The following is a 14688-nucleotide window of genomic DNA, read 5'->3' as shown; positions in this document are numbered from 1 at the left end:
AATTTTATATCTATTCACTGTCAATTAAAAAAGTTTCATCCCAATTTTGAACTGTTTTACTTTCGTCATGGAAAGACAGTGTGGTCTTCGAAGTTATCTATATATGGTAGATAAACATGCTATGAACCCGTGATTGAAAAATATGGCGAGAATCGCGATCTCTTAATGGTTAATTTAAAGTGCTGCATTTTTCATTTATGACGGGTTTCATAAGCATGGTCAGGCTGCACAGGGAAAAAATTGCTCGAATGAAAGAGCGTAGGCAGTTCTGAACGGTCATATTTTACCTTAAATAAAAAGAATGAAAAGTGAATACTTCTGAAAATAAATATAAAGTTTCAGTTTTAGTTTTATTTGGATAGGAAGAAGGCAACGGTAAATATCAGCAAAATTCGAAGAGCCCAGTTTTGAAAGGTCTGTATCGGTTTCATATGATATTTGAATGTTGCCAATTAAATCACGGGGCAATACGTAAGGTGAAAATGTACCAAGGCAAAACAAATGAGGCGTAGAATTTCATACGGGAAAAAAAACATGCTGAAGTTTCCTCATTACACCAACTCCTTGGACAACTTTAACGCGTGATTTATTACAATATTCTTTATACGATTGATCTTCATCACTAATTATACCCAGATACCTGACTGAAGTTACCCTCTGAATTCGAATATCTGTAGCCCGATTACTTATAGTTGTAATTCCTTTTACTTTGTGTCCAATTTTACTATAAATGATGAATTTCGTTTTTGCGGCATTCAATTACAAACGAATATCTTTTAGCCGTACAATTAGCTGGGAAAACACGGTTTGCAGCTTCTCTTTGACATCCTCTTCGGAATGCCCTGCAAGTATTGATCCGGTATCATCGGCGAAAAGAACATCCAGACTGTTGTTTTTTGTCGCTGATGGAAGGCCATTTATGTACATTAGGAAGATCAGTGGCCCCAGAATTGAACCCTGAGGGACACCAATATTAGACAACAAGCATGGATCCAAAACTATTTTATTAAAAGTTGTTTCTTGGTATCGATCTGTCAGGTAAGATGAGATAACATCGTGCGCTGGTAATCGTATCCCACCAAGGATTAATTAATCTTCCCTTTTCTTCTCCTCGCTTCTCTCTCCTTCTTTCTTTCAATATATCTGTCTCTTACGAAAGTAAAACAGTTCAAAATAGGGATGATACCTTTTTATTGACAGTGAATAGATATAAAATTATTTAACTGGACATTTCGAACACATATACAGTGTTCATCATCAGCAGTAAAACTCATCAGAGTTTTACTCTGATACACGACTCACCCCTCATACACGCAATAAAAACAAACGAATATAGAAGTTCGTTACGTAAATTAATTCGTAAGTTACGTATATTTTTTTACCAATGAAAACTGCACCCCCTTTAATGAAATTTTCTTCCCCCATGACAAGTTTCCCCATGGAAATATCCTCCCACGTAACCCCCCTCCTTCAACTCTCCCCCTAAACAAAAAAAATCCCCCTGAAAACTTCTGTACACTTCCCAGTAACCATTACTATATGTAAACACAGGTCAAAGTTTGTAACTTGCAGCCCCTCCCATGGGGACGGCGGGGAAGTAGTCGTCCCTAAAGACATAGTTATTAGGTTTTTCGACTAGGGTGAATAAAATGGCTATCTCAGAATTTTGATCCTGTGACTTTTGGGAAAAAATGAGCGTGGGAGGGGGTCTAGGTGCCCTCCAATTTTTCGGTCACTCAAAAACGGCACTAGAACTTTTAATTTCCGTTAGAATAAGCCCTCTGGCGACATTCTAGGACCACTCAGTCGATGCGATCACCCCTGGAAAAAAAAAAACAACAAAAAAAACAAATAAACACGCATCCGTGATCTGTCTTCTGGCAGAAAATGCGAAATTCCACATTTTTGTATATAGGAGCTTGAAACTTCTACAATAAGGTTCTCTGATACGCTGAGTCTGATGGTGTGATTTTCGTTAAGATTGTATGACTTTTAGGGGGTTATTCCCCCTATTTTCTGAACTGAGTCAAATTTTCTCAGGCTCGTAGCTTTTGATGGGTATAACTCATCTTGATGAAACATATATATTTAAAATCAGCATTAAAATGCGATTCTTTTGATGTAGCTATTGGCATCAAAATTCCTTTTTTTAGAGTTTCGGTTACTATTGAGCCGGGTCGCTCCTTACTACAGTTCGTTACCACGAACTGTTTGACAAGTATGCTTATACTATAGGTGGTTGTATGGTCAGTTTCTGTTCTCTCTATTCGGTGTTTATTATCGCTGTTGCACCTAAAGGCCGTATACATTTCCAAACTTATAGAATAATTGCCGAAAACCCATTTACTGGGATTTTCTGTTTTAGATTGCTTGTTGAAATTTCTCCAGTTCGGCTGCAGCCAAATTGGCACAATTAATTAAAATGACCCAAGAAATAACAGCATGATAATATTACAAATATTTTTAATTACCTTGAAAACAGTCTAATAAAACAACATGATTTACTGATACCTTCACTTCTGGCTACTTCTACTTCTCAGATAAGATGCCTAAACCCCTTGCATACGGGGTCTATTTATTTTGTGTTTATCGGAGTACTCCTCCTGACAGGAAGACATATATCGCGTCTTAGAAAAAAAATAATTTAAATTTTATAGATATTTCCTATATCTTCCTTCTATGCACAGTAATTCAAAAATAATTCAGAATTTCCATGTCCGGGATCCTTTCCACCATTTAGATAGTATTCAGCTCCGTGCTAATCGTGAATCAGCATCAGTAGCGTCTTGGGCCTGTTTTATGTGAATAGTGCTTTAAGTGGCAGTGACTTCTAAATTCTCTTTCTTATGTACTCCACTTCTTCTTCAGTGTTTTTATAGTGGATTTGTAAATAAAAACAGGAAGAAAACTTCGAACTGAAATTTTTTATTTATATTTTGACCATATATTACGATCTTATCATATATAAAGTTTGTTTCGGTACCTTAAAAAATGAAGGGATTATAAGAGGAGGGGAAGGAAAACTTGAAAAAAATTAAACAGATATTGAACATATAGGAAATTAGATCATCTTCCTCCTCTTGTCCCCCTCCTGCCTGCATACCTGCATTTCGCCGATTAAACAAATAACATGAATTGGTAACTCTTACAATATTTTACTTATTTACCAGTGTTTCTAAACAATTATTACAAGAGAAACAATCAAATACAATAAAAATTTCAATCACTTCGAGGCGAAGATGATTTTGACCTTGGTGATCCATGCTTGGACGCAGGAGACAATGACCTTGATTTTGAGGATCTAGAGCGAGACTTTGAAGATGCCGATCTTGACCCAGATCTTGAGCGTGAAGAGCTAGAACCAGAGCGAGAGCCGCTACGAGAACGACTACGTGACCTTGAAACGCTTCTTGATCTTGAACGAGACCCCGATGCTGATCTTGATCTGGAAACCGATCTGGATCTAGAACGTGACCTAGATACTGAACGAGAACGGCTCTTCGAACGAGAACGGCTTTTGGAACGCGAGCTAAAAAGAAGAGAAAAATTAAACATCTTGTTTGACTCGAGTTAATTACTTAAACACCAACATCTTCATAACGAATAGTAAAAAAAATACTACAAGTTCCCAAAGTTCTCAGATATTACCCTACCTGAATCAGTACACTAACTTTCCTTAGATATAATTTTTTGCTGCATTTTGTTTCATTAAGATATTGTGAGTGTTTTTGCGTTTTTATTTCTAAGATGTGTTTTTTCCGTTTTTTTAGTTTAATTAAAGATAATGTGAGACAGTACGCGTAGGTAAATACTGGACCGACGGGGGTCAGCAGAAATGGTGTCTCTTGTGGTGGGGGATTTGGTGTACTAATGAGTGCATTTAAAGGGCCCCAAACATGGTTCTGTAGGGAGGTATAACAGCCATTAAATACTGTTTTGGAAGAGAATTGTGTCAAAATCAAATCTTTCCACATTCTACTTACAATGAGGAAAGTACTTATTTATAATGACAGCTAAAATTAAAACAGAACTTCCTTTTTTTGTATATTTTGTTTTAGAACGAGAGTATTTATTAAACCTGAAAAGTTTTGCCCGTATCTACTCTTTAAAGAACGCTAATCAAACAAATATTGATTAACATACGACATATGAGCAATGGTTAGAAATCTCTCACTATGAAGATGTAAAAATTTTGTATTATATATAAGATAAAATATCTTTGGGATTTTGTCAAATTATCTGCGTTCCCTTTATGAATAAAACACCAAATATTTCATTGATTTTAACGTAAGATTAAATATGTATATAAGCTTAATATTTATATTACGTTTAAATACATTTAATATACATTCAAATCTTTACGTAAGTTTATATATGTTTCAGTAAGTTTAAATGTTTATTTACGTTTAAATACGTTAAATATGTATATACGGTTATATGTGTTTTATTTACGTTTTCACATTATCAAACAGTTCGTGGTAACGAACTGTAGTAAGGAGCGACCCGGCTCAATAGTAACCAAAACTCTAAAAAATGGAATTTTGATACCAATAGCTATATCAAAAGAATCGCATTTTGTGGCTGATTTAAAATATATAAGTTTCATCAAGTTTAGTCTTACCCATCAAAAGTTACGAGCCTGAGAAAATTTGCGATATTTTAGAAAATATGGAGAAACACCCCCTAAAAGTCATAGAATCTTAACGAAAATCACACCATCAGATTCAGCGTATCAGAGAACCCTATTGTAGAAGTTTCGAGCTCCTATCAACAAAAATGTGGAATTTTGCATTTTTTGCCAGAAGGCAGATCACGGATGCGTGTTTATTGTTTTTTTTTTTTCCCCAGGGGTGATCGTATCGACCCAGTTGTCCTAGAATGTTGCAAGAGGGCTCATTCTAACGGAAATGAAAAGTTCTAGTGCCCTTTTTAAGTGACCAAAAAAATTGGAGGGCACCTAGGCCCCCTCCCACGCTAATTATTTTCCCAAAGTCAACGGAACAAAATTCTGAGATAGCCATTTTATTCAGCGTAGTCGAAAAACCTTATAACTATGTCTTTGGGGACGACTTACTCCCCCACAGTCCCCGTGGGAGGGGCAACAAGTTACAAACTTTGACCTGTGCTTACATATAGTAATGGTTATTGGGAAGTATACAGGCGTTTTCAGGAGGATGTTTTTGGTTGGGGGAGGGGTTGAGAAGAAGGGGATATGCTGGGGGAACTTTCCATCGAGAATTTGTCATGGGAGAAGAAAACTTCCATGAAGGAAGAGCAGGATTTAGTAGCATTATTTAAAAAAAAAAATTAAAAAATAAATGTGAAAAAGCTTTTTCACCTGGAAGTAAGGAACAGCAATAAAACTTAAAACAAACAGAAAATATTACCCATATAAGGGGCTCACCTCCTTATGATACCTAGCTCTTTACGCTAAAGTATTTTTAGTAATTTCAACTATTTATTCTACGGCTTTTGTGATTCAGGGGTCATTCTTAATGAATTGGGATAAAATTTAAGCTTTAGTGTAAAGAGCGAGGTACTGACGATGGGGCGAATCTCCTCATATATGTAATAAAAACATGAGAATACAAAAGTTCTGTACGTAAGCTAATTTATAAGTTACGTAAATCTTTTACCAATAAAAAGATTCGTAAAAAATTAAAAGTTCTAGTTGCCTTTTTAATTAACCAAAAAATCGGAGGGCAACTAGGCTTCGCCCCCGCTCTTTTTTTCTCAAAATCATTCGATCAAAATTATGAGAAAGCCATTTAGCCCCCCGAAAAAAATATATGCAAAATTTCGTTTTGATTATTCCTCTGCGGAGAGCCAAAATCAAAACATGCATTGATTCAAAAACGTTCAGAAATTAAATAAAAAAAAACGAGTTTTTTTAACTGAAAGTAAGGAGCGACATTACAACTTAAAACGCACAGAAATTACTTCGTATATGAAAGAGGCTGCTTCCTCATCAACGCCCCGCTCTTTACACTAAAGTTTTTTACTGTTTTAAAAAGAAGAATTGAGAGAAAGAGTCAAACTTTAGCGTAAAGAGCGGGGCGTTGATGAGGAAGCAGCCTCTTTCATATACGAAGTAATTTATGTGCGTTTTAAGTTTTAATGTCGCTCCTTACTTTCAGTTAAAAAAACTCGTTTTTTTATTTAATACAGTAAAAAGGCTACCAAAATCTAACAGCACAAAACATTGCGCCTTACCAGAGGAATACTCTGGAGGCATAAGGGTTAATTCCACTAAGGTATGGTATCTTCAATGCTATAAACAAACAATATAAATATAACAAAATGAAATTTTTTACGTATTTCTTCTTCTTATTTTAAGCTCATGCCATTCCCACGTGGTATTAAAATTGCGAGGAAAAATACAATGCGAGTACTTTTTCGTAAAACATAAATCTTAATAAATAAGTATTCATTAATATTGATCGAAATTATAGTTACCAATCCTGAATCAGCTTCAACTGGCAATTCTTCCTCACTTGACATTGTTTTTTGACGCGTTTTAAAGTGTTGGTTTCTATGGGCTAGAGTCCCGTTTTAACCAGGTAGCTGCATATACCCCAACTATGATTAGGGGTTTTAGCCATATATGTTATACAGAGATTTGAAAGTTTTACCCACATATCACTTGAATTATAGTTAGTCATACTGCATTGAAAAATAAGAACCAAAAATACAGCAAGAAGAAATAATATTTCCCAGCCACAGAGAAAACAAAAGTCGTAAATAAACAAGTCTTAAAATATTCCTTAGAATAAAAACTAAAAAAAAAATAATATGCTTTTGGGATTTCTTTTTTTAGGTTATAAAATTAAGTCTTAAAATAAAATATTCTCAACATAAAAGATGAAAATTAGAATACTTTTGGTATTTTTTTTAAAGCTCATAATTACTCCTTATACGACATCTAGCCTAGATTATAAAAATATTTATCTTAAAAACTATTCCAAAAATGGGCCTTACGACCATGTTTCCAGTACAAAATCCAAAAGAATAAAAAACTTACACAGAGGCAGACCTCGAACGAGAACGAGAAACGGATCTTGAAGCCGATCTTGAAACACGTGATCGAGATAGGGAGCGGGAACGGGACCTAGAGACAGAGCGGGATCGTGACCTCGATGTGGAAGATCTTGAACGAATGCGTCTTCTAAAATAAGAATAATATGTCATTGTATGTAATATGTACCAAGAAGACATATAAAAATATCAGATGTCATAAAAATGTCATTACATTCCACCATGAGTTTTCTGCACTCTTCATCGTTTCAACTTTTCACAAAACTTGTTTTATTTTCTTAATTATTACTTTTAGGATGTGCTAGGCAATACTGGTTATGCTTTTCTTAATTTTGGCATTCTGCCACTTATCAAAAAGGTTTTTTCTCATAACTTGACCAGTTGTTGTCATAGATGACCCTTTTCAGCGTCATATAAAACGATTTATATATACTTTTATTGGAACACAACAAATTTGCATGACTATCATTTTACAAAACAATGATTTTGCAAAAAAGCCTTTTCTAATATTAAGGTATTGATTTTATCAGCCTACAATTTAAATTGACACCAAACTGATTAACAATTTTAGTAGTTTCTAGGTTGTCTACAAACATAGATGCATTAACTTATAACAAAACTACAGATATTAGGTCTGTACACCGAATTATTCTGAGGGGGAATAATAAAAACAAATTCTATTGAATAATTTGAATAAGAAATATCCAGAAATCGAAGACAATTTTTGATTTCTAAGGAGCCTGCGCCCGGAGGGGATACCAGCAAAACTTTCTTCAAAGAGTCTTCTTTAATATTTTTTGTTTCGTGGGAGAATCCAACATTCTTACCACCAGCAAAGTGGCTATTACAGGCCACGCAAGCATTACAGGCCGCGCAAGGTAAGCATAAAAGGTAATAACAAAAACAAGCCATAAGCATACAAATTTTTCTTCACATAAACAACAAAAAAACAAAAATAACAAAATTCTTCTAGGAATGTTGGAGAATCCAACAGTCTTACCACCTGCAAAGTGGCTGTTTACTACAACGCGAATAGCATAGAATTTTCATTTATATTTGTTCAGGAAATAGATCAATGGCTATAGTCCATTGTTGTCAAAATGACATCTATATGGTCAATATTTGCCAACAAGAGAAATGCATAGATTTTTCACTGCATGGTGGTTATTTACCACCACATGAATTGCCTAAAAATGTCGTTTTAGAATTTTTCCAAACATTTATTCCGCTAAAAGATTTATGGCAACAGCCCATTCTTGATCGCGAGAATATACTTATTTTTATGGTATTTGCAAAAAAATTAGACTTCAAAAAGAAAGAAAGAAAAGAAAAGCAAGAAAGTCTTCTGAACGTTGCAGACGCTCTTTATAAACTAATTTCATAGATGGTACTATTGCATGATAGTTACACAACAAATAGAAAATATTCCGACTAAGGTAGTCAAATATACCTCATTAAAATGTATTATTTTAACTCCAGAATATCATTTGAAGGAAAAAAAATCTTTCTCAGAGGCATAAAAACAAAAATTTATTTTAAATTATTTTTATTAATTTACCTTTTCATTTTCATTCATAACATTAAATTACATAAGTTATCTATCTAAAAAATATCTTTAAAATGTCGAAATAAATGCCGAAATAAAAACATAAAAAAATGTATTTGAAGAAGGTTATGCTCACTGTGTCACGAGATACATAACTGGAATATTACATCACTGAATTCAATTTTCAGTGAGTGAAGTATCCCTGTATTCTAGCTCTAAGAGCATTAAAACCCACCCCTAGGTGAGGCTATTATAGTGTTAATAAAACTTGTAAATCTCAAGTTAAATAACAATTTTATTAACCTTAGTTTTGATATTTTAAAATTCATTATTTGAGCTTGATTTGTTTCAACGTTGTTACTGAACTGAGTTGGTTTCAACTCAGCAAAAATGATGGCTCAAGGTATGAAAAACAGGAATATTAAATTTTTTAAATTGATCAAATAATTTACTAAATAATTTCTGTGTGGGAATTCGTATTCTTTATGACTAAACTCGTCTACACTCTACTCATTAGCTTTATCATAACCTTTACATAAATATTACAGTAAAGACATAAAAAATTCTACTTCTATATATACTTAGAATTAAAAACTACTTTGCAACCACATAGAAATTGTTCAAAAATAGAAAATTCAAAATTATTGCTGAAAAATGACATAAAATAACTATTATGATTCAAAATGACGTCATTGGCTCCAAGATCCGTCCGAATCATAAAGAGGAGCGAATGGAAAAAGTATTCCCTGATTTTTTTTTTTGGTTTTGAATTATGCTAAAAAAGAGGAAAACACATTATCTTGGGAGTAGACAAAGCATTGAGGAAAGAAAAAAAATAAGGGACTAGCTCGTTTTCCCAAAAAAAATAAAAAAATAGATCTAGTCATGTACACAAGCAAATTTCACTAAAAGTCGGAAAAATTCTTTGGGTGAAAGAGAAAAAAGAAGAAGAAATGAATGGAGAGAGGGGACTAACCTTGTTTTTCCTTCTTCATCCGAATCTTCAGAGGAGCTAATTATAGCTTTAGAGACAACTTTCAGTTTTTGCTTCGTACTCATCCCTTGATCTTCCACTTTTTTCCCCTTTCCTTTCTTTTCATTTGGTCCCTTCTTCTTTCTTGGTCTCCCACGCTCTTCGTCTTCCCCATCTGATCCCTTCTTTCTTCCACGGCGTTTTCCTTCAGTTTCCCTAAAAGAGAGAAAAAAAAGAAGAAAATTTATAATAATATGAAGAACGGAATTTACAAATCATCATATAAAAAAACACAAAGTAAAAAAGTGAGAAAGAAGAGTGATCAACAGAGGCGGCTTTAGAGGGAGGACAGAGCGGGCACTTGCCCCGGGCGTAGAAATTTTAGAGGCTTAAAATTTCAAGTGGTTATAGTCATTTTGCTATTGTTTGAAATGTTATTTTTATTAAAATAAAGTAGAGGGGGTAGATCGCGGTAGGTATAACCCAGTTGAATGCTCATTTTTCCCCATATTTTCCCTCACCATTCTTTGAAAATAAAAGTGAGTAGATTGAATTCAACGAAATTTCATCTTTTTATGATATTCTTATTCAAATTTTGTTAAAATTGGGCATGAAAATTTATGGGAGTCAAGGAGAGGCGCTAATCAAGATTTTGCCCCATGCATAAGAGAGGCCAGGACCGCCACTGGTGATCACTAGCTTTGACTACAGTATACGGTTACCAATTTTGATTAAAGCCTGTAAATATCAGCTGAAAACAGTTTTAGAGCTATTTTCTGTTATTTAGTTGAATATAGAAAATATTTTCAAGTTTTCGTTTTTAGAATGCAGTTAGTGAAATTACCTGATACAAAATTTTTTCTTTTTTATTTCATGGCATTCGTCCACAATTTTAAGGAATTTTCTAACAAAGGTATTATGACTCAGGTAAGTCTGTTACATGGGAATAATATTAAGGAACAACTGCGACATTTACCTTGTGATACTACAAGAATTTATCCGGCCATAATTCATAATATAAAAGAATAGTGAAATACACAATTTACAATAGCAAGTTTTGAGTTCGTTTAATTTTTTTTTTTGCAACAGAACATAGGTTTCAAAATGTTGAAATCAAATAACACTTACAATCTACCTTTTCTTATTTCTTCTAAAACATTTTACATATTTATATGCTAGAAGAGTATGAAGGCTTTTAAAAATATCAAATCCAAGTCTTATAAGAGTTTGAAGCTTAATAGAGGCTTTGACAAAGAAAGTCACTTACTTGACATACGAAGTGAAAATATCTTCTTATCTTATATTTCCCATAAGAATTTTTCGTACGTTACTTTTTACAGTCCTACGATTTTAATCTTTCAACAAAAGACGACAATTTTGATGTTAATTAATACTGAGATTCAGCTTTATCAATTACACCCAATTACAATTTTTGAAATTTGCTTTACTGAAAAATACGTTAGATGCATGCAAAAATTTGTCTATTTTTAAGCAAGTTTAAACTACTTTCTAAAGAATTTCTAAGAAATCCCATTAATTTGGCTTAGACATTGGATATATCTAAGACGAATGAAAGCTTTCCTTTAAGTGTGGGTTATAGCTGTATGTTTGCAGCAAAAGCGAACGTAAACCATAAGAGAAGATCAGATTTACAAGGTTCTCTCTCTTTTGATTCTTCACGGATTATTGTTGGACAAAATTAATTTTTCATGTTGAATTGTCAAAAGCACTTGAGCTACCTAAAGTGATATCCCCCCCCCACACACATATACAACGCTAATAAATATCCCCAAATGAAAAAAAATTCCAAAATGACACTTTTTACAACGACAGAAAAAACATGTTTTATTTTTCTTTAATATTGTAAAAATAAATTGTTCTCAACTTTGTTAATTTAATTTTTTTTGCTTTATTTTATCGATTTTTCCATTTTTCTTATTAAATTTTTCCTAGTTATTTTCAATTTTTGTAATCACGTTTTAAGTCATTACAATGCAAACACAGGAATCACTAATCAATACACTACAGATAACAGAAATTTCATTTTAATTTAACAGTACACATTACATTATAGATTATGTTTTATGAAGAATTGCACATAGAAGAAGGAAAAATGATTAAACAAAAATAATATGATTCGTTAAAAAATGAACATAAAACAAATAATATAATAATACAAATAGTTTAATCAAACAAAACAGGAACAATATAAAAAAAGATAACAAAATAATTAAGACGAATACGTCCAGAGCGGAGGTGAATCCTCAACACTCCTGCCTAAGAAACTTGAAAATAGTTACCTAAAAACACACTTTCTCGTATGCTATTTTGAACCCCTAGTTTTCTAGTCGAAATCTACTAGCCCTCCTTAATCGAGTTTTAGACCTAGATGATCCTATGACGTTTCTCTTCCTTTTTTAAAGAATTCTGGCTTGTTTGAGTCATACCACGTCAATTAAAGAAAAAGGAAATTAACTTTTAAATTTTAGACTGCCAATTTTTGAACATGCAATTTTAAAATTTTATAATAATGAAATAAATATAATATAATGATAAGTAATAAAGTCTTATTATAATAACAAACCATCTTTTAGTATAATAATAAAATATTATATTAAAACATAATATAAATATATTATTATAAACATATAATATTAAAAAGTTAAAGGAAAAAACTTACTTCTTCTTCTTCTTTTTTATCGGTTTCTCTCCAGCTTCAGGTAAAGGACCGACATCACTATCATCTGAAACGTATTCATCCTTTTTCCTTTTCCTGTCTTTCCTTTCTGGCATTTCGATAATCATTGCATTCTTCATTTTTTCTCTGTATTCTTCGCGAATGCGGGCATTTTTCTCTTGTTCAGCTTGGCGGAGCTCTTGAAGGCGTCGCTTGAAAACAAAGAAAATCAGGAAGTGGCCTATTATAGGAGGGTAATAAGAAAAAACATTATTATTATCAAAAGTTGTCCCAAAATTAGTGTTGAGCGATAGTTTAATTAAACGATATATCGATATTTGATATATCGATTTAGATATTTCTAATCGTTTTTTTTTTCTCAGATTAACCTTAGGTTTAGCCAAAATTCAATAACAAAAATTGAGATTAAAGAGTATAAGGCAATGAGTAAAATACATAAATTTCCATTAAATGAATAAATATTACAAAAATCTTGATTTGAATTACTTGGGCTCAGGATAAAGAAAAATAGATACTGGCTATTCAGAATAAGCCGGATGTTAATATATTTCCCTAAAAGTTGGTTCTACCTTTCAGTCATTAAATTAGAAAAAAATTTCTTACACTGGAAGTACGGAGCGACATCGAAACTCAAAAGAACAGAAATCGTTCCGTGCATGGTGCAATATATCGATATTCAATATCGCCCGACACTACCCAAAATTTGACCTCCACCACACCCTATCTACCTATGCCACTTACCCATTCCTTTACTGAATAGACAAACTAGCTATCAACTAAATAAAGTGAATTACGGTGGGGGAGGGGAGAGAATACATATTTTTCTATTAGGTTGGGAAGCATGCAAAGGGAAGTAGTTTTTTTTCTTTTTGATTGATAATATTCTTGTGATTCTGCCAAAACTTGATTGCCCAATCTTTATTAGTTACTACTACTATTTTACTTTTTCTTTTAATATTTTTTTTTATAGAATCAGGGCCATGCTTGGTCAGATTTGGTCCGATTCTTTGGCCCGACTGTTAGGGCCGTTTTTCAGTTTTATAACCTTTTCCTTTCCTTCACTGTTCAATTTCTTAGGAGATGGTTGTGTAACCCATGTTTAGTCACGTGGTTATCGGATTGATTATGGGTTGACCCATAACGGACAATGTCTACTGGACTTCTATTCGAAACAGGGGAATCATTTTTTTTTGGACTCACAGGCAAAGAAGTGACAAAGCCTAATAGGCTTGACTGCTTGTAGTCGACCCACAGTATATGGGTCCACCCAGCCATAAAATCAAATTAGATGGCTGTATGTGGAAAAACTCTCAAATAGATCCATGAACTTTTCTTTGGGTTAATAAATACCAAAGCTGACAACTCAATCAATGTGATACGAAATACTGCTATGAGGACACTTCCTACGAGGGAGAAAAAGAAGAGGAAGGGTGGAGGAGGAGGGGGAAGAGAGAGACAGACAGAGAGAGAGAGACAGAGTGGAAAGAAAAAGTAAGAGAGAGTGAAACCTGTTCTTCTTCTTGTCTTCTCCTGACAGCAAGCCTTTCTTCTTCTTGCTTCTGTCGTATAGCCCTTTCCTGTTCGTCCACAGCACGAGCACGAGTCACGTGATACTGAGCCTGGAAGAAACAAAAGTGAAAGCAGAGCATTGGGATTTCTGAAGCTGAAAGTTATTCAGTCTTTAACAAAGTTTCGAGAATGTACAATATTATATTTCCTTTTGGGAAAAACATGCCTCTCCTATTACAATGCACAGAGGGTTGAGGGAACGAGGGGAGGGGGATAAGGAAATAGTAGATCAAGTCAATAAAAAACACAGAAAAAACCTGTCGAGTTTACAAGAGTCAACCCTGACAGCAGATACCAAACCGAGGCTATGTTGTTTCCTATACCCTGGAAATTGGTTTTACTTAAAAGTAAGCTTTAAAATAAATTTAATAGCCTGAAGCTCGTGAAATTTTTTAATGACTCGTAAAAACGTAAAACTTTAGCGAATTTTTGATGCGTTAACAAAATTGTAACCCTTCTCCCCTCACAACCCACTTCCTCGAGTTAAGTCCTGGATACACCCTTGTACAAATATTCAAGTTAACCCTGACAGCAGATACCAAACCGAGGCTATGTTGTTTCCTATACCCTGGAGATTGGTTTTACTTAAAAGTAAGCTTTAAAATAATATTTAATAGCCAGAAGCTCGTAAATTTTTTTACAGACTCGTAAAAACGTAAAACTTTAGCGCATTTTTGATGCGTTAACAAAATTGTGACTCCCCCTCACAACCAACTTCCCCAAGTAAAGTCCTGGATACATCCTTGTACAAATATTCAAGTTAACATTGAAATAAAATACTAATTATAAAATCCCCATAAAACGGTTTATTTTCAAGTATTTAAACTTTCGCACTTTCAATAGTAAAATAGATTTTTAGATCTTATT

The 14688-nt window shown here is 33.5% G+C and overlaps 1 protein-coding gene across 3 annotated transcripts in view; it reads right to left on the bottom strand.

The window, feature by feature from the left end:
* Nucleotides 1-3139: 3139 nt before the first annotated feature.
* Nucleotides 3140-14688, bottom strand: part of LOC136026588 (RNA polymerase-associated protein CTR9 homolog) — a 42147-nt gene continuing 30598 nt past the window's right edge. For all 3 annotated transcript variants that reach the window (XM_065703296.1, XM_065703299.1, XM_065703298.1), the window contains exons 8-12: nucleotides 13761-13871; nucleotides 12235-12443; nucleotides 9558-9770; nucleotides 7022-7165; nucleotides 3140-3529 (exon numbers count right to left, since the gene is read on the bottom strand). In XM_065703296.1, the coding sequence (XP_065559368.1) occupies nucleotides 3220-3529; nucleotides 7022-7165; nucleotides 9558-9770; nucleotides 12235-12443; nucleotides 13761-13871 (987 nt within the window). In that variant the 3' untranslated portion in view covers nucleotides 3140-3219. The remainder of the gene's footprint in view (nucleotides 3530-7021; nucleotides 7166-9557; nucleotides 9771-12234; nucleotides 12444-13760; nucleotides 13872-14688) is intronic.

The sequence above is a fragment of the Artemia franciscana genome, chromosome 4, assembly GCF_032884065.1.
Source record: "Artemia franciscana chromosome 4, ASM3288406v1, whole genome shotgun sequence".
Taxonomy (NCBI): Eukaryota; Metazoa; Arthropoda; class Branchiopoda; order Anostraca; family Artemiidae; genus Artemia; species Artemia franciscana.
Note: the sequence above shows the minus strand (reverse complement) of the source record. Positions and strands in the feature narration are given on the sequence as shown.